The sequence below is a fragment of the Scomber scombrus genome, chromosome 6 (genome assembly GCF_963691925.1).
Source record: "Scomber scombrus chromosome 6, fScoSco1.1, whole genome shotgun sequence".
Lineage (NCBI taxonomy): Eukaryota > Metazoa > Chordata > Actinopteri > Scombriformes > Scombridae > Scomber > Scomber scombrus.
In genome coordinates this window covers 3,206,264-3,228,483 of record NC_084975.1, presented here as the reverse complement: position 1 = coordinate 3,228,483, position 22,220 = coordinate 3,206,264, and the positions used below count along the sequence as shown (strand labels likewise).

The following is a 22,220-nucleotide window of genomic DNA, read 5'->3' as shown; positions in this document are numbered from 1 at the left end:
AAACCTTTAACGTGTAAATCTGTGTAGCTGGGTGGAAAATGAAGTTGTTTTTTCTTTAATATATAAAGGCCACAGCGACACTTTAAATTAAAAACAAACACAAAATATATATAAAATCACTTTGGTGGTAAAACTATGCATCCAATAGAAAAAGCATTAAGGACACAGGAAGGTTTAAATATGATTAATTCATTCTGCTTTTTTATGAACTAAAAACAAACACAAAATATATATAAATCACTTTGGTGGTAAACTATGCATCCAATAGAAAAGCATTAAGGACACAGGAAGGTTTAAATATGATTAATTCATTCTGCTTTTTATGAACTTTTTGTAAACTTTGCATTAAATTAATGAGGAAAAACTAAAAGCAAGCTTCCTTCTTTCTTTTCATTCCCTTCCTTCCTTCCTTCCTTCCTTCCTTCCTTCTGTCTGTCGTTCCTCCCCTCCTTCCTTCCTTCCTTCCATCCTTCTTTCTTTTCTTCCCTTCCTTCCTTCCTTCCTTCATTCATTCCTCTGTCCTTTTCTTCCTTCCTTCCTTCCCTCCCTCCTCCCTTCCTCCCTTCCTTCCTTCCATCCTTCCATCTTTCCTTCCTTCCTTCCTTCCATCTTTCCTTCCTTCCATCCTTCCATCTTTCCTTCCCTCCTTCTTTCCTTACATCTTCCCTTCCTTCCTTCTTTCCTTCCTTCCTTCCTTCTTCCCTTCCTTCAGTCCTCCGTCCTTTTCTTCCTTCCTTCCCTCCCTTGTTCCTTCCTTCCATCTTCCCTTCCTTCCTTCCTTCCTTCCTTCCTTCCTTCTTCCCTTCCTTCATTCCTCCGTCCTTTTCTTGCTTCCTTCCCTCCCTCCCTCCTCCCTTCCTTCCTTCCTTCCTTCCTTCCTTCCCTCCCTCGTTCCTTCCTTCCATCTTCCCTTCCTACCTTCCTTCCTTCCTTCCATTCTTCCATCTTTCCTTCCTTCCATTCTTCCATCTTTCCTTCCTTCCTTCCATCTTTCCTTCCTTCCATCTTTCCTTCCTTCCATCCTTCCATCTTTCCTTCCTTCCTTCCATCTTTCTTTCCTTCCTTCTTCCCTCCCTTCCCTCCTTGACTCGAGGAAAACAGGAGGGTTAATGTCATGTTGTTTGCCAAAAAGTCTAAAAAAGGTAACATAAGAAAACCAAATAGGAGTCTAGACTGGCTGATGTTTGGTATAATGAGTCGATTCATTCATTAGGAGGAGATTTAAACTGAAAACACTCTGTGATTAAACAAGAGGACAAATTCTACACATTAACACGTCTATATTTATATTTATTCCAGGGCTCTAATGGAATATATCTGCATTATTTATAGTTAAAAACTCCTTATTTATCTTCTACTGGCGCTTTATGCAGCTCCTCAGTTCAGCCTCTGTCTGTTAACAGGCCGTTTTTAGCTCCTGTCTCTTTAAGAAGCTAACTCTGTTCTGATTGGTCGGCTTCAGGAAGCTCTTTCCAGCTCCGGAGGCTGCGTTACCAAACTATTACAGTAGGATTTTAATTATTTGTCAACATTTGTCAAGAAAATTTAAGAATATTTAGTTTTTACACTTGACTGAGATAGAAGAAGTTGGCGTATTGATAAAAGTAAAGTGTGAAAAAATACAATTTAATCAGAATTAGAGGGAAAAAATGATGATGAACTGGAAACATATGAAAGAAACACTGAAAATTAAAAAAAATGTGACCGTTTTATTATTTTCGGTGCGTTTTCATCCACCTGTTTTTTTCATTTGTTCATAAAAAACTGAATTTAAATGCAGAAAATCTTAGAAAAATATCTTAACACTTGACTAAGGTAGAAAAGTTGTCAGTGAAATGTGAGAAGGCGCAATTTAATTAGAATTAGTGGAAGAAAATGATGATGAAGTGGAAGCATACGATAGAAACAGTGAAAATTAAATAGAATATATCAAGTTTTACAATTATCTGAGGTGTTAAAGTTTAAACAAACAGAAATGCTCTTATTAATTATCTGACCCTCGTTCATCGATATCATCTCTCTGTGGTTTCATGGCTCAAGCTGCAGAATCATCTCCTCCAGCTGTTTATCTGGATGAAGTCGTTATCTTCACAGAGCAGCAGCGGAGAGAAACGGCTGTGATCATGTGACTGAAGATAAATATTAACGTATGTGTCCCATCACGTGTTCATTTATACTTTATATTTACTAAACTGTGAGTGGAAGTGTGAGGCCACTGGGTCCATTAGGTGCTGTTTTAATATTAATAATTAGAAGCCAAGTAAAGAGTTAAATAGACGCTTGTTGGAGTAGAAAGGTTGTGTTGTTTTATTAACATATTTAAGGCCACATGATATCATTAGCTGCAGATCTGATCCCTCCGTCTCTTGTGTAAATGATGTAATTAAAGCATTAAAGCATTAAAGCATTACACTGAAGGTAATGACTTCATTTTACTCTCAACAAAATTCAGAGATTGAACGTAGAGGAAAAAAGTGAGACTGAGAAAATATGATAAACAGGTTTTTTATACAAGTTTTTTCTTTCGTCGATGCTGTGAGCAGGGTTGTTATGGTTACTATGGAAATGTAATAGATTACAGATTACTAGTTACTCTGTTTATAATGTAATAAGTAATGTAACTATTTTAATTACTTCATCAAAGTAATGTAACTTATTATATTTGATGACTTTTTATTCTAATTTTCTAACCAATGTTTTCAGCTGTTAGTGTAAATGTTCCCTCCTTCTGTCCTTCTTTCCTTCCTTTCTTCCTCCCTTCCTTTCTTCCTTCTGTCCTTCCCTCCTTTCTTCCTTCCTCCCATCCTACCTTCCTTCTGTCCTTCCTTCCTACGTTCCTTCTTGCCATCTGTCCTCCCTCCCTTCCTTCCTTCAGTCCTTCCCTCTTTTCTTCCTTCCTCCCATCCTACCTTCCTTCTTTCCTTTCTTCCTTCCTTCCTTCCTTCATTCCTTCCTCCCTCCCATCCTTCCTTCCTACGTTCCTTCTTGCCATCTGTCCTCCCTCCCTTCGTTCCTTTCTTCCTTCTGTCATTCCTTCTTTCCTACCTTCCTTCTTTCTTTTCTTCATTCATTCAGTCCTTCCCTCCTTCCTTCCTTCCTCCCTTCTGTCCTTCCTTCTTTTCTTTCTTTCTTTTCTTCTGTCCTTCCTTCATTCCTTCCTCCCCCTCTTCCTTCTTTCTTTTCTTAGTTAGTTCAGTCCTTCCTTCCTTCCTTTTTTCCTTCCTCCCTTCCTCCCTTCCTTCTTTTCTTAGTTCGTTCAGTCCTTCCTTCCTTCCTTCCTCCCTTCCTTCTTTTCTTAGTTCGTTCAGTCCTTCCTTCCTTCCTTTCTTCCTTCCTTCCTTCCTTCCTTCCTCCCTTCCTTCTTTTCTTAGTTCGTTCAGTCCTTCCTTCCTTCCTTCCTACCTTCCTTCCTCGCTTCCTCCCTTTCTTAGTTCATTCAGTCCTTCCCTCCTTCCATCCTCCCTCCCTCCCTTTCTTTCCTTCCTTCCTTCCATCTGTCCTCCCTCCCTCCCTCCCTCCCTTCCTTCTTTTCTTAGTTCGTTCAGTCCTTCCTTCCTTCCTTCCTACCTTCCTTCCTCGCTTCCTCCCTTTCTTAGTTCATTCAGTCCTTCCCTCCTTCCATCCTCCTTCCCTCCCTTTCTTTCCTTCCTTCCTTCCATCTGTCCTCCCTCCCTCCCTTCCTTCTTTTCTTAGTTCGTTCAGTCCTTCCTTCCTTCCTTCCTCCCTTCCTTCTTTTCTTAGTTCGTTCAGTCCTTCCTTCCTTCCTTTCTTCCTTCCTTCCTTCCTTCCTTCCTCCCTTCCTTCTTTTCTTAGTTCGTTCAGTCCTTCCTTCCTTCCTTCCTACCTTCCTTCCTCGCTTCCTCCCTTTCTTAGTTCATTCAGTCCTTCCCTCCTTCCATCCTCCCTCCCTCCCTTTCTTTCCTTCCTTCCTTCCATCTGTCCTCCCTCCCTCCCTCCCTCCCTCCCTTCCTTCTTTTCTTAGTTCGTTCAGTCCTTCCTTCCTTCCTTCCTACCTTCCTTCCTCGCTTCCTCCCTTTCTTAGTTCATTCAGTCCTTCCCTCCTTCCATCCTCCTTCCCTCCCTTTCTTTCCTTCCTTCCTTCCATCTGTCCTCCCTCCCTTCCTTCTTTCTTTTCTTAGTTCGTTCAGTCCTTCCCTCCTTTCTTCCTTCCTTCCATTCTACCCTCCTGAGTAAAATCTTAAAGGTCTGACTTCAGATGAAACCTCCTTTATAATCATCAACATTTAACTGTAACAGATATTTACATTTATTCTGTAATTAAAGTAAGTCTGACATCTGCAATAAGATAATAAATAATAAACTCACCGATCAGAGTAGCCAGAGAGCAGTGAGGAACGGTGGGAGAGAACTTGATGATGATGAGATACTCTTCCTCTCCGAGCTCCTGCACCTCCACACATTTCTCCGTCACCACGTCGAGCTCCTCCAGCGTGTTGGGCTTCTCCGGGTCGCGGATCGACCGGATCACGTCTGATGGGGAGGAGGCGGGAAACGAGATGCATCGTACGTTATAGAAAGCAAGTAGAGACTAATAAGTGTCTAAAACTTTCAAATAAAAACATGCAGAATAAATAAATCTATTTTTTTTTGCTTCTATAATTTAATATAATTGGTTTTAATTTTTTAATGATGTCATCTTAAACTTAATGCATTTATAAAAAGGGACTAATAATTAATATAAAGGGTTAGAAAAGTGCTTAAATGCATTATGTAGTAGCTCTAAACCTTATTTTTTATTTGATTTTCTCTTATTTATTTGACTTTATTTATAATGATGTCATCTATGATTTAATGCATTTATAAAAGGGATTAATAATTAATATAAAGGTTTAGAAAAGTGTTTAATATGCAGTATGACCAGCTCTAAACCTTATTTTTATTTAATTTTCTCTTATTTATTTTACTTTATTTACATTTTCTGAACATTTTTATCTTCCTTATTTTCTCTCATGTGCACTCGTCTCAATTTTTTAATTTTTTTTTAATTTGGTCTCTCGTCATTTTTATTCCTTTTTCTTTATGTTATCACTTTGTTCTGTCTTATTTATCAGCTGTGAAACACTTTGAACTACATTAACCTGAATGAAAGGAGCTATATCAATAAAGTTTGATTGATTAAATTAATAATAATCTGTCTCAAATGTTGAGTCAGAAAATTGTTTCAAAGGATGCAAAAAAAAAAAGGAAATAATGTGAAGACAAGAGAAGGAAACACTCTTTATAAATCCTTTATTTTACCCCAGAAAAGATAAAATCCAGGTTTAATACTCGACCCGATCCCTGGCGTTGATGCTAACTCATCTATTTAAGTTCTGCTTCACTAACGTATTAATCCCAGTATGTTTCATTCAGCTCGACCTCATTCTAAAGATCATCTACTTTAACTGTGAACCAGAGTCTAACACTCAGGAAATCATCTATTTAAGTTAAAAATCTGCTTCTAATAAATGTTCATGTCACTCACATAATCATCCAATTTACTTCACTTCCTGTTCCTGTTCCTGTTCCTGTCACTACGACTTTATCATGATTTATTCTTTCATTACATTTCTAAACTTTTTAACCTTTCTCATCTTTATACTGCATACTACATCACTCATAATACTGCAGTACTTTTACTGTAATACTGCATACTACATCACTCATAATACTGCAGTACTTTTACTGTAATACTGCATACTACATCACTATAATACTGCAGTACTTTTACTGTAATACTGCATACTACATCACTCATAATACTGCAGTACTTTACTGTAATACTGCATACTACATCACTATAATACTGCAGTACTTTTACTGTAATACTGCATACTACATCATCATAATACTGCAGTACTTTTACTGTAATACTGCATACTACATCACTATAATACTGCAGTACTTTTACTGTAATACTGCATACTACATCATCATAATACTGCAGTACTTTTACTGTAATACTGCATACTACATCACTCATAATACTGCAGTACTTTTACTGTAATACTGCATACTACATCATCATAATACTGCAGTACTTTTACTGTAATACTGCATACTACATCACTCATAATACTACAGTACTTTTACTGTAATACTGCATACTACATCACTCATAATACTGCAGTACTTTTACTGTAATACTGCATACTACATCACTCATAATACTACAGTACTTTTACTGTAATACTGCATACTACATCGCTATAATACTGCAGTACTTTTACTGTAATACTGCATACTACATCACTATAATACTGCAGTACTTTTACTGTAATACTGCATACTACATCATCATAATACTGCAGTACTTTTACTGTAATACTGCATACTACATCACTCATAATACTACAGTACTTTTACTGTAATACTGCATACTACATCATCATAATACTGCAGTACTTTTACTGTAATACTGCATACTACATCATCATAATACTGCAGTACTTTTACTGTAATACTGCATACTACATCATTATAATACTGCAGTACTTTTACTGTAATACTGCATACTACATCGCTCATAATACTGCAGTACTTTTACTGTAATACTGTATACTACATCGCTCATAATACTGCAGTACTTTTACTGTAATACTGCATACTACATCATCATAATACTGCAGTACTTTTACTGTAATACTGCATACTACATCACTCATAATACTACAGTACTTTTACTGTAATACTGCATACTACATCACTCATAATACTGCAGTACTTTTACTGTAATACTGCATACTACATCGCTCATAATACTGCAGTACTTTTACTGTAATACTGCATACTACATCGCTCATAATACTACAGTACTTTTACTGTAATACTGCATACTACATCGCTCATAATACTGCAGTACTTTTACTGTAATACTGCATACTACATCATCATAATATTGCAGTACTTTTACTGTAATACTGCATACTACATCACTATAATACTGCAGTACTTTTACTGTAATACTGCATACTACATCATCATAATACTGCAGTACTTTTACTGTAATACTGCATACTACATCACTCATAATACTACAGTACTTTTACTGTAATACTGCATACTACATCATCATAATACTGCAGTACTTTTACTGTAATACTGCATACTACATCACTATAATACTGCAGTACTTTTACTGTAATACTGCATACTACATCATCATAATACTGCAGTACTTTTACTGTAATACTGCATACTACATCATTATAATACTGCAGTACTTTTACTGTAATACTGCATACTACATCGCTCATAATACTGCAGTACTTTTACTGTAATACTGCATACTACATCGCTCATAATACTGCAATACTTTTACTGTAATACTGCATACTACATCACTATAATACTGCAGTACTTTTACTGTAATACTGCATACTACATCATCATAATACTGCAGTACTTTTACTGTAATACTGCATACTACATCACTCATAATACTACAGTACTTTTACTGTAATACTGCATACTACATCATCATAATACTGCAGTACTTTTACTGTAATACTGCATACTACATCATCATAATACTGCAGTACTTTTACTGTAATACTGCATACTACATCATTATAATACTGCAGTACTTTTACTGTAATACTGCATACTACATCGCTCATAATACTGCAGTACTTTTACTGTAATACTGTATACTACATCACTCATAATACTGCAGTACTTTTACTGTAATACTGCATACTACATCATCATAATACTGCAGTACTTTTACTGTAATACTGCATACTACATCACTCATAATACTGCAGTACTTTTACCTAAATATGATTTTTGATGCAGTACTTTTACTTGTAATTAAGTGTATTTATACTACTATATTAGTACTTTTACTTCTAATAGAGTGTATTTATACTACTATATTGGTACTTTTACTTGTAATAGAGTGTATTTATACTACTATATTAGTACTTTTACTTGTAATTGAGTGTATTTATACTACTATATTAGTACTTTTACTTCTAATTAAGTGTATTTATACTACTATATTAGTACTTTTACTTCTAATAGAGTGTATTTATACTACTATATTAGTACGTTTACTTGTAATAGAGTGTATTTATACTACTATATTAGTACTTTTACTTCTAATAGAGTGTATTTATACTACTATATTAGTACTTTTACTTCTAATTAAGTGTATTTATACTACTATATTGGTACTTTTACTTCTCATTGAGTATATTTATACTACTCTATTAGTACTTTTACTTCTCATTAAGTGTATTTATACTACTATATTAGTACTTTTACTTAATTAAAGGACCTGCCTACTTCTTCCACCTCTTATAAACATTACAGGCCTGTCTGAGCTTCACTCACCATACACTTCCAGAGCTTTCTCCTCCATCTTCTTGGTCTTCAGCTCATTCCTGGCGTCCACTAGTCCAGAAAACTGTAAAAGCTTGTCGACAGTGATCGCTAACAGGCTGAACAGTATCGCCATGTTTTATAAAGCGCCATCATTGAGCCGACAGTGTGACTTTGACAGTAAACACAGACACACAGAGCAGATCACAGATCGATATTAAACTGGATTAATCATCTATAGTCACAGTAAACATGAGATCCAGCTGACAGATAGTTTGGAGATCAGTGGATTTGATCGCAGCAGGAAACCAACGGTCACATGTTCAGCTTCCGGTTCCGCTTCCTGGAGTTTGGTTCCAGACTAAAGCAACAGATGATTGATCCACAGATGAAGCGATGGATCGATTATAATGATCAATATCAGCATCTGTTTACTTAGCAAAGTGTGCAGGTGTATAAATAAATATGTCTGCTATTATATACAAATGTAACAAATGGTTTATAAAACACAATAATGTAGTTTTAACATTATTATAATTCAAGGCAGTTTTATTTATATAGTGCATTTCATACCGAGGGGCAACTCAATGTGCTTTACATAAAAACAAACATTTAACAGTAAGAATTTGAAACGTAAAAACATTTTTTTCAAACAATTAAAAAAAAACCAATAATAGTAAAAACATGTGAACATGAAAACAAACAATTAAAAAAAAAAAAAAAAAAAAACCCAATAATAATAAATAATATAAACAAAGTACAGAAAAATAAATAAATAATAGACTGGAATACAACATTAAATATAAGTTTGCAGCATAAAATAATTATTTGCTTTAAAGTCATTAAAAAGGCATAACGTGCAAAGTAAAGATTACATTTAAAGTGCTTTAAAAGAGCTGGTTGTAGATATTATAGATAAAAATGACATTCTTCAATCTTCATTTTTATCCCTTTTTTTTGTTTACTTTTTAGTTTAATGTTATTCTTTATGTATTTATCTACATTTATTTAAAAAAAAAAATGTCCAAGAAAGACATCAGATAACAGATGAGCCAGGGGTAGTTACATTAAATAAAAATGTTATAATGGGTACAGATATTTAGCGTTTTAATAGCCTTTTGATTAGTCAAATTATCAAGTAACTTAAAATAATGCTCAATTTCTTTCTGAAAAACAACAAAACAAGGTTCTTTCTTATTAAATTTACTCTTATGGATATAAAACTTTGCCAGAAATAAAATAAAATTTATTAAGAAATAACATTTTTCTTCCTTTTTAGGATAATCATGGAAGCCAAACACAACATTTCAAATTATCTACATTTATAATATCTTAACAAAAAAAAAAAGAGCATCAGTAAATCTTCATCATCACTCGATTAAGCTGCCTGTGTTATTTAAGGCGCGTTCCTATTGGTCAGGATCGATCAGCTGACAGCAGAAAATAGAACATGTGACCCAGCTGCTGTTTACATGACAGGAACATCTCCCATATTCTCAGCTATTATCTCTTTCTAGACACTTTTTCTTTATTATAAACATGTGTCTCTAACTACCAGCTGATCCTGCAGAGTGTGTGTGTGTGTGTGAGGATGTTAGACGCTCAGCAGCTGGAGAAGATGTCCATCGAGGTGTGTGTGATCCCGGAGAACCAGCAGTGTGGAGAGGTAGCGGACATCCAGAGAGCTGAACGGGCTCCTGGAGGCTCTTTGCTCGGATGTCTTGATGTCCAGGGGTCGCTGCTGGTCTGGGACCCGGCAGACAGAGACGCTCCTCCGGCTACAGTAGAGGGATCATACCGGGAGTGAGTCTGGATGTCTGACACATGCTTCCGGGAAGTTAATAACATGCTTCCTGTTATTAGGGAGGTTAATAACATGCTTCCTGTTATTAGGGAAGTTAATAACATGCTTCCTGTTAGAATATACTGTTTTTTATATGTTAGGGAGGTAAATAAGTACATTTACTCAAGTGTACAGCTGAAGTATAATATTTAGGTACTTGTACTTTACTGTAGTACAGTTTGAGGTACTTGTACTTTACTGTAGTACAGTTTGAGGTACTTGTACTTTACTGTAGTACAGTTTGAGGTACTTGTGCTTTATTGTAGTACAGTTTGAGGTACTTGTACTTTACTGTAGTACAATTTGAGGTACTTGTACTTTACTGTAGTACAGTTTGAGGTACTTGTACTTTATTGTAGTACAGTTTGAGGTACTTGTACTTTACTGCAGTACAGTTTGAGGTGCTTGTACTTTACTGTAGTACAGTTTGAGGTACTTGTACTTTACTGTAGTACAGTTTGAGGTACTTGTGCTTTATTGTAGTACAGTTTGAGGTACTTGTACTTTACTGTAGTACAATTTGAGGTACTTGTACTTTACTGTAGTACAGTTTGAGGTACTTGTACTTTATTGTAGTACAGTTTGAGGTACTTGTACTTTACTGCAGTACAGTTTGAGGTGCTTGTACTTTACTGTAGTACAGTTTGAGGTACTTTTACTTTACTGTAGTATAGTTTGAGGTACTTTTACTTTATTGTAATACAGTTTGAGGTACTTGTACTTTACTGTAGTACAATCTGAGGTACTTTTACTTTATTGTAATACAGTTTGAGGTACTTGTACTTTACCGTAGTAGAGTTTGAGGTACTTGTACTTTACTGTAGTACAATCTGAGGTACTTTTACTTTACTGTAATATAGTTTGAGGTACTTGTACTTTACTGTAGGACAGTTTGAGGTACTTGTACTTTATTGTAGTACAATTTGAGGTACTTGTATTTATTGTAGTACAGTTTGAGGTACTTGTACTTTACTGTAGTACAGTCTGATGTACTTGTACTTTACTGTAGTACAGATTGAGGTACTTGTACTTTACTGTAGTACAGTTTGAGGTACTTGTACTTTACTGTAGTACAGTTTGAGGTACTTGTACTTTATTGTAATACAGTTTGAGGTACTTGTACTTTACTGTAGTACAATCTGAGGTACTTGTGATTTACTGTAGTACAGTTTGAGGTACTTGTACTTTATTGTAGTACTTTTTCTTTACTGTACTTGTACTTTACTATAGTACAGTTTGAGGTACTTGTACTTTACTGTAGTACAGTTTGAGGTACTTGTACTTTACTGTAGTACAGTTTGAGGTACTTGTACTTTACTGTAGTAAAGTTTGAGGTACTTGTACTTTACCGTAGTAGAGTTTGAGGTACTTGTACTTTAATGTAGTAAAATGTGAGGTACTTTTACTTTATTGTAATACAGTTTGAGGTACTTGTACTTTACTGTAGTACAATCTGAGGTACTTGTGATTTACTGTAGTACAGTTTGAGGTACTTGTACTTTATTGTAGTACTTTTTCTTTACTGTACTAGTACTTTACTCTAGTACAGTTTGAGGTACTTGTACTTTACTGTAGTACAGTTTGAGGTACTTGTACTTTACTGTAGTACAGTTTGAGGTACTTGTACTTTACTGTAGTACAGTTTGAGGTACTTGTACTTTACTGTAGTACAGTTTGAGGTACTTGTACTTTACTGTAGTAGAATATACTGTTATTATATGTTAGGAGGTAAATAACATGCTTCCTGATCTTCCTTAAATAGAAGTATTTAGATTGTACGTTGCATTCAAACTCTACTGTTATACAATTAAATTATTTATTTCACATGTCACATAACAACAGTAACATGCTGCTCTAACACTGATGCTTCAGTAACTTTATTAAGGCAATGAACACAACTTACTAACTAAACCTGCAACAATTAGTCATTTAAGCCATTAGTTGCCAACTATTAAATTAATCAATTATCATTTGGAGTCTCTTCTTTCTGTAAAAAAAATTACACACTCTCTGGTTGCAGCTTCTCAAATGTGAATATTTTGTGGTTTCTTTAGTCTTCTATGACAGGGAACTGAATATCTTTGTGTTGTGGACTGTCAGGATGGACAAAAGAAGACATTTGACACTAGGGCTGGGCGATATGGACAAAATCCAATATCAAAATATTTTAGAGCAAATACTTCGATATCGATATTGCGATAATATTGTAGAGATGGCTGTTGATGCTGTCACAAAATATTTACACTATGAAATTGTTGATGTATGATCATCAGTAATGTGGATATAATGACTAAGTGGGTAAAAGGTAAATAATAGAACAGCTACAACAGTCTGGTAAGATCAGAAAATCATATATTTTACTGTAATGCAGCTTTAAAACCAGGAAAAGACGACTCAGATATTACGATATCCAAAATCTAAGACGATATCTAGTCTCATATCACGATATTGATATAATTTCAATATATCGCCCAGACCTATGTGACACAGTTGCAGCTCTGTTTCTAACTTTATGTTTTATTCCTAGCTTCTGCTGGGAGGAGGTGAGCGTGCACAGTGGAGGCGTCAGCAGCATCGGACTCCTGGCTGTCGGATCTCAGTGTGACCTGAAGCTGCTGGAGGTGGAAACAGAACCACCGGCCTCCATTACTCCGCTCTGCGTCTATGAATGTCCTGCAGACCGGCTGCTGCAGGCTGTCAGAGAGAAGGACCAAAGTGAGTACCACAACCAGGTCACCATAAATACCCAGCATGCAGTTCACCACCACAGGATCAGACTCTAGTCCAAACATGAAGGTCTGCTATTGTAGGAAAGTGAAATTAAGGACACTGAAACAGACGAGATGCTTCATAATCACAGTCACATGTACCAGACACAGCTTTAACTATTAATGATGTGCTTATATATATATATATATATATATATATATATATATATATATAGTATTAATGCATATAAACTCACTGCACATGCATTTAAACACCTGTGCAATCAAAGTAAGTCTCTACACATTCATAAATACCCCGATCAGTCATTAATACATGTTTAGTTAATTATTCTGTTTGATTAATCTTATGGAAAAAAATACGTTAATAGAATATGATGAATATAATATGTCTTAATGTTGAACTGCTACATTTGCAAATATAAAAATATGTATCAGCTGCACAAAAATTCAAAAAAATAAGCATTTTATTTAAATGTTTGTATACTGTGGGTCACATTAGGAAAAGTCTGGCTGATAGAAATGTGTATATGTTGTTTTTACAGCTTTGAAATGTAAACATTGGTCAAATTTGACCCTAAACACTATTAGTAAGGGTTAACAAAGCTTGTGCATTTTCTTATTTATTTATTTTTTCATTGTCAGAAAGGTTATAATTCTATTTAAAGTTTATTACTGAGGTTGTAGAAAGTGGTGCAGGTGTAATAAAGTGCATTATATAGAAAGGTGTTTCTAATATAGTGTCCAACACCATTAACATATTTAACCTTTGTGTCGTCCTCCTGGGTCAAATTGACCCAGTCTGTTTTGACTGTTCCTTCTTTCCTCGCTTCCTTCCTTCCTTCCTTCCATCCTTCCTCCTTTCCTTCCTTCTTCCTCCCTCCCTTCCATCCGGCCTTCCTTCTTCCTCCTTTCCTTCCTTCTTCCTCCCTTCCTTCTTTCCTCCCTCCTTTCCTTCCTTCTTCTTCCCTTCCTTCCTTCCTTCCTTCCTTCCTTCCTTCCTTCCTTCCTTCCTTCCTTCCATCCTTCCTCCTTTCCTTCCTTCTTCCTCCCTCCCTTCCATCCGGCCTTCCTTCTTCCTCCTTTCCTTCCTTCTTCCTCCCTTCCTTCCTTCCTTCCTTCCTCCTTTCCTTCCTTCTTCCTCCCTTCCATCCGTCCTTCCTTCCTTCTTCCTCCCTTCCTTCCTTGACTCGAGAACAACAGGAGGGTTAAAGAGGGCAACATATTAGGGTATAATAATAATAAACATAAAGTAGAATTCATAGCAGAGCTGTCGTATATGATTACACAGAAGTTCCTAATAAAGTGCTCAGTGACCGTTTATCATAATGTCCGACTCTTTACTTCCAGGCGTGTGTGAGCTGCGGTCGGTGAGCGTGTTGTCGTTCTCGGCCGGTCGGTGCTGCGTGCTGCTGAACGGAGGCTGGCTGCTGCAGGTTCAGTGGCAGCAGACGGAGGAAGAGCTGCAGACGTTTACCTGCTGCAACATCCAGCTGATAAACAGAGACACACACAGAGCGGTGCATCACTGTGTGTGCAGAGAAACACTGTTCACCCTCAGCTCCACTGGACTCATCTGTATCCTCAACTCACTAAGGCTGAATATATCTATCTATCTAATCCATCCTCTCTGTAAACTATCCCATCAGTGTTTCTTTAACTTTAACCTCCAGCTGTGTATAACATCACTGATGGAAGTCTTCTTGCCACCGTCGATCTTCCTGCCTACCTGAGCTCTGACCTGATAGAGGAGGAGTTTGTCTCCTCTTCACCTTCCTTCTCCTCCTCTTCCTCCTTCTGTTTCCTCCAGGTGTCAGCTGATCTCAGTACAGCTGTAGCTGTCACTCAGTCTCACGACGCCATCGCCGTCGACCTCAACCACTACTTCAGGTACTGTATCAGGAAAATGAGCAGAAACCTTACAGGAGTAGAACAGGAGTGAGTGTATGTGGGTTAGAGTTGGGGCAGCGATTGACGTGTGGTCAGAAAATTGAAGAGTAATAAATGTGCCGCCGTCCTGTTCAAGCAGCCGACCCTCAGTGTTTTTATTTTATAACCTAAGTAAGTATGGGTGTCAATTGGCTACACAATCAATCTATATTATCGTTATTGCTAAACCCAACTGAAACGGCAGCATAACGCACGATAAGCAACGTTTCCAGTGTTGCAAAGTGAGGCTATGTGACTGCTTGGCAGAATAAAAAAAACTTTTTTCAAGTATTTTCCTCGCAAATCTGCGACTTTATAATGTCGGAAAATATTCAACTTTTTTCTCGTAAATTTGCGACTTTTTTATTTTGGAGAATATTCAACTTTTTTTCTCGTAAATTTGCGACTTTTTAATTTTGGAGAATATTCAACTTTTTTTCTCGGAAATTTGCGACTTTATAATTTTGGAGAATATTCGACTTTTATTCTCAAAAAATGTGCAACTTTATTATATCGGAGAAAATCTGTTTTTTTTTCTCATAAATTTACGACTTTTGAATTTTGGAGAATTTTTGACTTTTTTTCTCATAAATTTGTGACTTTAGAATGTCGGAAAATAGTCGACTTTTTTTCTTGTAAATTTGCTACTTTTTAATTTTGGAGAATATTCAACTTTTTTTCTCGTAAATTTGCGACTTTATAATGTTGGAGAATATTCAACTTTTTTCTCGTAATTTGCAACTTTATAATGTCGGAGAATATCAGATTTTTTTTTTCTTGTAAATCTGCGACTTTATAATGTCGGAGAATATCAAACTTTTTTTCTTGTAAATTTGTGACTTTATAACGTCGGACAATATCTGAATAGTTTTTCCTCGTAAATTTGTGACTCTATAACGTCAGAGAATATCCGATTTTTTTCCGCGTAAACGTGCAACTTTATAACGTCGGACAATATCCAATTTTTTTTCTCGTAAATTTGCGACTTTATAATGTTGGAAAATAGTCAACCTTTTTTTTTTTCTCCAATTTTTTTCTTGAAATATTGCCCCCTCCCTCCTCCAGGTCAGTATTATTATTTATACATTTATTTATTTATTTTGACATACATGGTCCTCTAATACTCCTTCGTAGAGAGCGACTTTACTGACACCAAACACAACAAGCTTCAGATCATCAGATTGGTGTTTCTGTCCTCCAGGATTTATCCAGACCACCTGCTGTGCGCTGCGCCTCCTGCTCGGCTTCCCCTCCGACCCCAGAACCCGAGAGATGAGGACAGCCTGCTGAGCTCCAACTGCTGCCTCGCCGCCCTCGGATCAACCTTCAGCACTGATCGGTAAAACTACCGAGCACCACAGAGACATTACTTTTATTGATTATCAATTATGAGACATCTGAGATAGCTGCCAGCAGCAGATTGGTGTTTAGATTTGTTGATGAAGACGATGATACCTGAAGGATAGATTCACATTTTTTAAGTCTATATCTTAAAATAATTCTCACGAGCCTTTTTTAAAAATACATTTTTGCACAGAACAAGAACTGTGAACTTTGTTTTCCATCACTTAAATTAAAAGTGAATTGTGGATCTGTCCTTTAACCTTCGTGTCGTCCTCCCGGGTCAAATTGACCCCGTCTGTTTTGACTGTTCCTTCTTTCCTCCCTTCCTTCCTTCCATCTGTCCTTCGTCCTTTCCTTCCATCTTCCCTCCCTTCCTTCCATCTTCATCCCTTCCTTCCTCCTTTCACTCCTTCTTTCCTCCCTCCCTCCCTCCTACCTTCCTTCTTTCCTCCGTCCTTCATTCCTTCCTTTCCTTCCTCCCTTCCTTCTTTCCTTTCCTCCCTTCCTTCCTCCCTCCTGTCCTTCCTTCCTTCCTTCCTTCCTTCCTTCCTCCCTCCTGTCCTTCCTTCTTTCCTTTCCTCCCTTCCTTCCTCCCTCCTGTCCTTCCTTCCTTCCTTCCTTCCTCCCTCATTTCCTTCCTTCTTCCTCCCTTCCTCCTTTCCTTCCTTCCTCCCTCCTTTCCTTCCTTTTTCCTTACTCCCTTTCCTTCCTTCCTTCTTTTACCCTCCCTTCCTTCCTTCTTCCTTACTCCCTTTCCTTCCTTCTTCCTTCTTCCTCCCTTCCATCCTTTCTTCCTTCTTCCTCCCTTCCATCCTTCCTTCCTTCTTCCTCCCTTCCTTCTTTCCTTTCCTCCCTCCTTTTCTTCCTTCCTTCCTTCCTTCCTCCCTCCCTTCCTTCCTTCTTCCTTACTCCCTTTCCTTCCTTCTTCCTTCTACCCTCCCTTCCTTCCTCCCTCCCTTCCTTCCTTCTTCCTCCCTTCCTTCCTTGACTCGAGGACAACAGGAGGGTTAAAAGCATATTTTTGGGACTATTATAGTAAATATGAAGCTAAGATGGTATAAATGTTCACTTGCTGCTTAGAAAATGCTGTTAATTCTCAGGTTTGCATAGTTAAACCTCAACAACAGGAAAAAAGCATCACGTCCCTTCTCCTTTGTTCCTTCTCCTTTGTGTCAAACAACAACACTGTTCATCACAGCTGACACTTCCCTGAGCATCGGGGCAGACAGTCTGGTTCCCCTGTTGAGTCTCAGCTGGATCAACCTCATAATAAATTTTTTTTTTCCCTCTGTTGTCTGACCGAACGAGCATAAACAGCAATTTGATCATCATGGCTCACTTACATTACTCTCCCACTGCTGCAGTCATTCAAATCTCATGTGAGGATAATGACGGCAGCTGTGCTTTGTGATCAGCTGGATCGTCGTCATGTAGAGTCATCACAGAAAACCACAACATAGACACAGCTTAGTTTATAAAGTAAATGCTCCGATTTCTCCCAGAAAAATTACATTTTCAGGTGTGAAAATGTGTCGGCTGAGTGTTTATGTACGACTGAAACAAACAAACCAAAAAAAGATGCATTTTTAACTTTAGGTGGCAGAATAATAAGTATTTGTAAAGCATATTTTAATACAAGAAATGCAGCTCAAAGTACTTCACATTAACCCTTCTGTTGTCCTCGAGTCAAGGAAGGAAGGATGGAAGGGAGGAAGAAGGAAGGAAAAGAGGGAGGAAGGAAGGAAGGGAGGGAGGGAGGAAGGAGGGAGGAAGGAAAAGAGGGAGGAAGGAAAGAAGGAGGGAGGAAAGAAAGAGAGAAGGAGGGAAGGAAAAGAGGAAGGGAGGAAGGAAGCTAGGGGGAGGAAAGAAAGAGAGAAGGAGGGAGGGAGGAAAGAAGGAAGAGAGGAAGGAAAGGAAGTAAGGAAAGAAGGAGGGAGGGAGGAAGGAAGGACAGAAGGAAGGGAGGAAAGAGAGAGGAAGGAAAGAAAGAGAGAAGGAGGGAGGGAGGGAGAAAGGAAAAGAGGAAGGGAGGAAGGAAGCTAGGGGGGTGGAAAGAAAGAGAGAAGGAGGGAGGGAGAAAAGAAGGAAGAGAGGAAGGAAAGGAAGAAAGGAAAGAAGGAGGGAGGGAGGAAGGAAGGACAGAAAGAAGGGAGGAAAGAGAGAGGAAGGAAATAAAGGGAGAAAGAGGGAGGTAAGAAGGACAGACGGAAGGAAGGAAGGAAGGGAGGAAGGGAGGAAGGGAGGAAAGAAGGAACAGTCAAAACAGACGGGGTCAGTTTGACCCGGGAGGACGACACGAAGGTTAAAAAGGGCGTAAAAGGAGCATAAAGCAATGTTTAAAAAATGTCACTAATAAACACAGAAATATGGTTGAATTATCCAAAGGTTGTGAATTAACATTTATTTTCATTTCTAATCTTTAATCTGAAACCTCTGAACTCTTTCCTTGTAGCTCCTGGGAAGCTCGTCTGGCTTCTATGACCAGCCGAGTCCAGCAGCCTGTATCTTCCTCCTCCTCCTCTTCCTCCTCTTCCTCCTGGTCTTCCTCGCTCCCCCACCTGGAGTCCCGCCAGGCTCCGTCTTCGACCCCCAGCAGAGTCCCTCATGGCGGTGTCACCGTCGCTCTCTCCGTCCCCGCATCGTCCTCTCCGTCTCAGCTCACTGTCTCCGAGTTCTCCGCCCTGCTGACATTCGTGTCGCCCGGCAACAGACAGACCACAGTGGCATTATGGGAGCTGGAGTCCGGGAGTGTGAGCTACCACCAGGCGGAGGGCGAGGCGGCTCCGGTTCAGAGCTGCGGAGAGCTACATCACACACTGCTGCTGAAGAGTAAGTTGACCTCTGACCTGCAGTTAACCTCACACTCATAATCTGTTCTGAATGTTTTTATTTATAAGAGGAGGAGAGGAAAGAGATTAATTTAACCTTTGTGTCGTCCTCCCGGGTCAAATTGACCCCGCCTGTTTTGACTGTTCCTTCTTTCCTCCCTTCCTTCCTTCCGTCTGTCCTTCCTCCCTCCCTCCTTCTCTCTTTCTTTCCATCCTCTCTTTTTCCTCCCTTCCTTCCATCTGTCCTTCCTCCCTCCCTCCTTTCCTTTCCTACCTTCCTTCCTTCTTTTTCTCTGTCCTTCTTTCCTTCCTTCCTTCCTTCCTCTTTTCATTTCTCCCTCCTACCTTCCTTCCTTCTTTCCTCTGTCCTTCCTTCCTTTCCTTCTTCCCTTCCTTCTTTCCTTTCCTTTCCTCCCTTCCTTCCTCCATCCTTTCCTTCCTTCCCTCCTTCCTTCTTTCCTTTCCTCCCTTCCTCCCTCCTTCCTTTCTTCCCTCCTTCATCCTTCCTTCCTTCCTTCCTCCCTCCCTCCTTTCCTTCCTCCTTTCCTTCCTTCCGTCCTTCACTCCTTCTTCCTCCCTTCCTTCCTTGACTCGAGGACAACACCAGAGAGAGTGTATTTTTTTTAGCTTTTACACCACTAAACATCTCCTATCACACAATATCATGTCCTATTTTACCTAAGACATGAAAATATAACATTTTAAAATATTTAAATTTTTGTGCATCTTTGGCCACTTTATGAAAAGTCATCAAATTTCAGAGGAAAAATAACATTTGAGGTGTTTTTTTTTTTTTTTTTTACTGCTGTCAAATGTCAAAACAAGTCAAATTTGACCTGAACAGTATGTAAGGGGTTCAGTAGGAGACAGTTTGAATTCTCATTATATCCATTAACTTTATATTCTCTGCTGTGTCTTGGCTATGAGATGGAAGGACATTTAATACAATTAACTCTTTATTCTTCTGTATGTTTAATTCCTGACTCTTGGCTCTTTATGTGTCTCCAGAGTCGGGTGTGTTCCAGGTGTTGTTCTCCGTGTCTCAGCAGGATTTACTCAGCAGGTTGATGTTGTTCGGCAGCGCAGCGACAGTAGACGCAGTGTGTCACCTGAACAGCTGGGGGCGCTGCTCCATCCCCATCCACGCTCTGCAGGTAGGAGACAGCGCTGACCTTTAACCTTCCTGTCGGCCCTCACGGGTCAAATTGACCCCGTCTGTTTTGACTGTTCCTTCTTTCCTCCATTCCTTCCTTCCGTCTGTCCTTCCTTCCTTCCGTCTGTCCTTCCTCCCTCCCTCCCTCCCTCCTTCCTCTCTTTCTTTCCTCCCCCCTACCTTCCTCCCTTCCTTCTTTCCCATGTCCTTCTTTCCTTCCTTCTTCCTTTCCTTCCTCCCTCCTTTCTTTCCAACTTCCTTCCTCCCTTCCTTCCTCCCTCCTTTCCTTCCGTCTTCTTTCCGTCCTCCTTTCCTTCCTTCTTCCTCCCTTCCTCCTTTCTTTCCTTCTTCCTCCCTCCTTTCCTTCCGTCTTCCTTCTTCCCTTCCTTCCTCCCTCCTTTCCTTCCGTCTTCCTTCCTCCTTTCCTACCTCACTCCTTCCTTCCTTCTCCCTCCCTTCCTTCTTTCCTCCCTTCCTTTCCTTCCGTCTTCCTTCCTTCTTCCCTCCTTACCTTCCTTCTTCCTTCTTTTTTTCCTTCTTCCTTCCTGCTTTCTTTCCTTCTTCCTTCTTTCCTTCCTTCCTTCCTCCTTACCTTCCTTCTTCCTTCTTTCTTTCCTTCTTCCTTCCTCCTTTCTTTCCTTCTGCCTCCCTTCCTTCCTTCCTCCTTTCTTTCCTTCTTCCTCCCTTCCTTCCTTGACTCGAGGACAACAGGAGGGTTAATGACCATGCATCTCCTCCACCTACAGAGGAAACTGTTACTATATGACATAGTGTTAGCAATGCATCACCATGACGACCAACTCTGGGTTTTTATGTTGCAGGCTGGTCTGAAGAACCGTCAGCTGGACACGGTGGATTTTTACCTGAAGAGTAAAGAAAATGTTCTCTACCCTTCAACAGCGTTCGGCCCAGCTGATGAGCCAGTAGCCTCCACACTCAGCCTGACGGACAGTATGTACACAGACATCATAAACTCTACTTCCTATAATGATTAAACACTTCCTATAATCATCATCCGCCCTGCCACTATCACATGAAACTAAATCAATCAATCAAACAATCAATTAAACTTTATTTATATAGCAGCTTTCATACAGGTTAATGTAGTTCAAAGTGCTTCACAGTTGATTTACAAGCTGATAATAAGACAGAACAAGTGTCAACATAAAGAAAAAGGAATAAAAATGATGAGAGAACAAATTAAAAAGAGAAAAAACTGAGACCAGTGCATGCGAGATGTTTAGAAAATTTAAATAAAGTAAAATAAATAAGAAAAAATAAAAAAATATATTTAAAAAATTAGGTTTAGAGCTGTTCATACTGCATATTAAGCACTATTCTAAACCTCCTCCCATAGGTGTAACTCAAAGAATTACACCAGTATTCATCAGGATTGTCTCATCAATACAAACTAATGCCATCAGAGTAATTTGACAAATCCTGTTATCAATACAAACCTAACACAATGACTTTTATATATTCATATTGTTGAACATGAAGCTGTGTGTGCTGATATTATGCTGATGTGTGTCTGCAGGTGTGCAGGAGTTGTGTCCTGCGTTGGATCTGCTGTGTTCAGCCGTCAGAGACTCAAACAGTGAAGCTCAGAGCCGACAGTTCTCTGAACAGCTGCTCAACATCACCATGAGCTTCGTTAACACGCAGATCCGCTGTGTGCTGACAAACACACACCGTAAGACCACGCACACACACACACACACACACACACACACACACACACACAAACACACACGCATACATACACACACACACACACAAACACACACACACACACACACGCACATACACACAACCACAACAGACACACACACACACACCCACACACACACACACGCATACATACACACACACACACACAAACACACACACACACACACGCACACACACACACAACCACACAGACACACACACACGCACACACACAACCACACAGACACACACACACACGCACACACACACACACACACACACACACACGCATACATACACACACACACACACACGCAAACACACACCGTAAGACAACACGCACACACACACACACAAACACA

The 22,220-nt window shown here is 38.7% G+C and overlaps 2 protein-coding genes across 2 annotated transcripts in view; one reads left to right on the top strand and one right to left on the bottom strand.

Moving 5' to 3' along the window:
• The window catches only part of ciao2a (cytosolic iron-sulfur assembly component 2A), an 11,957-nt gene extending 3,374 nt beyond the window's left edge, over nt 1-8,583 (bottom strand). The window contains exons 1-2 of the mRNA XM_062420905.1: nt 8,338-8,583; nt 4,327-4,491 (exon numbers count right to left, since the gene is read on the bottom strand). Of these exons, the coding sequence (XP_062276889.1) occupies nt 4,327-4,491; nt 8,338-8,461 (289 nt within the window). The 5' untranslated portion in view covers nt 8,462-8,583. The remainder of the gene's footprint in view (nt 1-4,326; nt 4,492-8,337) is intronic.
• A 1,226-nt stretch (nt 8,584-9,809) lies between these two features.
• spg11 (SPG11 vesicle trafficking associated, spatacsin) overlaps nt 9,810-22,220 on the top strand; it is a gene marked incomplete at its 3' end in the record, with an annotated part of 39,728 nt that continues 27,317 nt past the window's right edge. Inside the window, 9 exon segments of the mRNA XM_062420731.1 lie at nt 9,810-10,128; nt 12,696-12,883; nt 14,245-14,472; nt 14,568-14,784; nt 16,025-16,162; nt 18,620-18,996; nt 20,004-20,149; nt 20,970-21,099; nt 21,686-21,841. Coding sequence (XP_062276715.1) covers nt 9,917-10,128; nt 12,696-12,883; nt 14,245-14,472; nt 14,568-14,784; nt 16,025-16,162; nt 18,620-18,996; nt 20,004-20,149; nt 20,970-21,099; nt 21,686-21,841 — 1,792 coding nt within the window.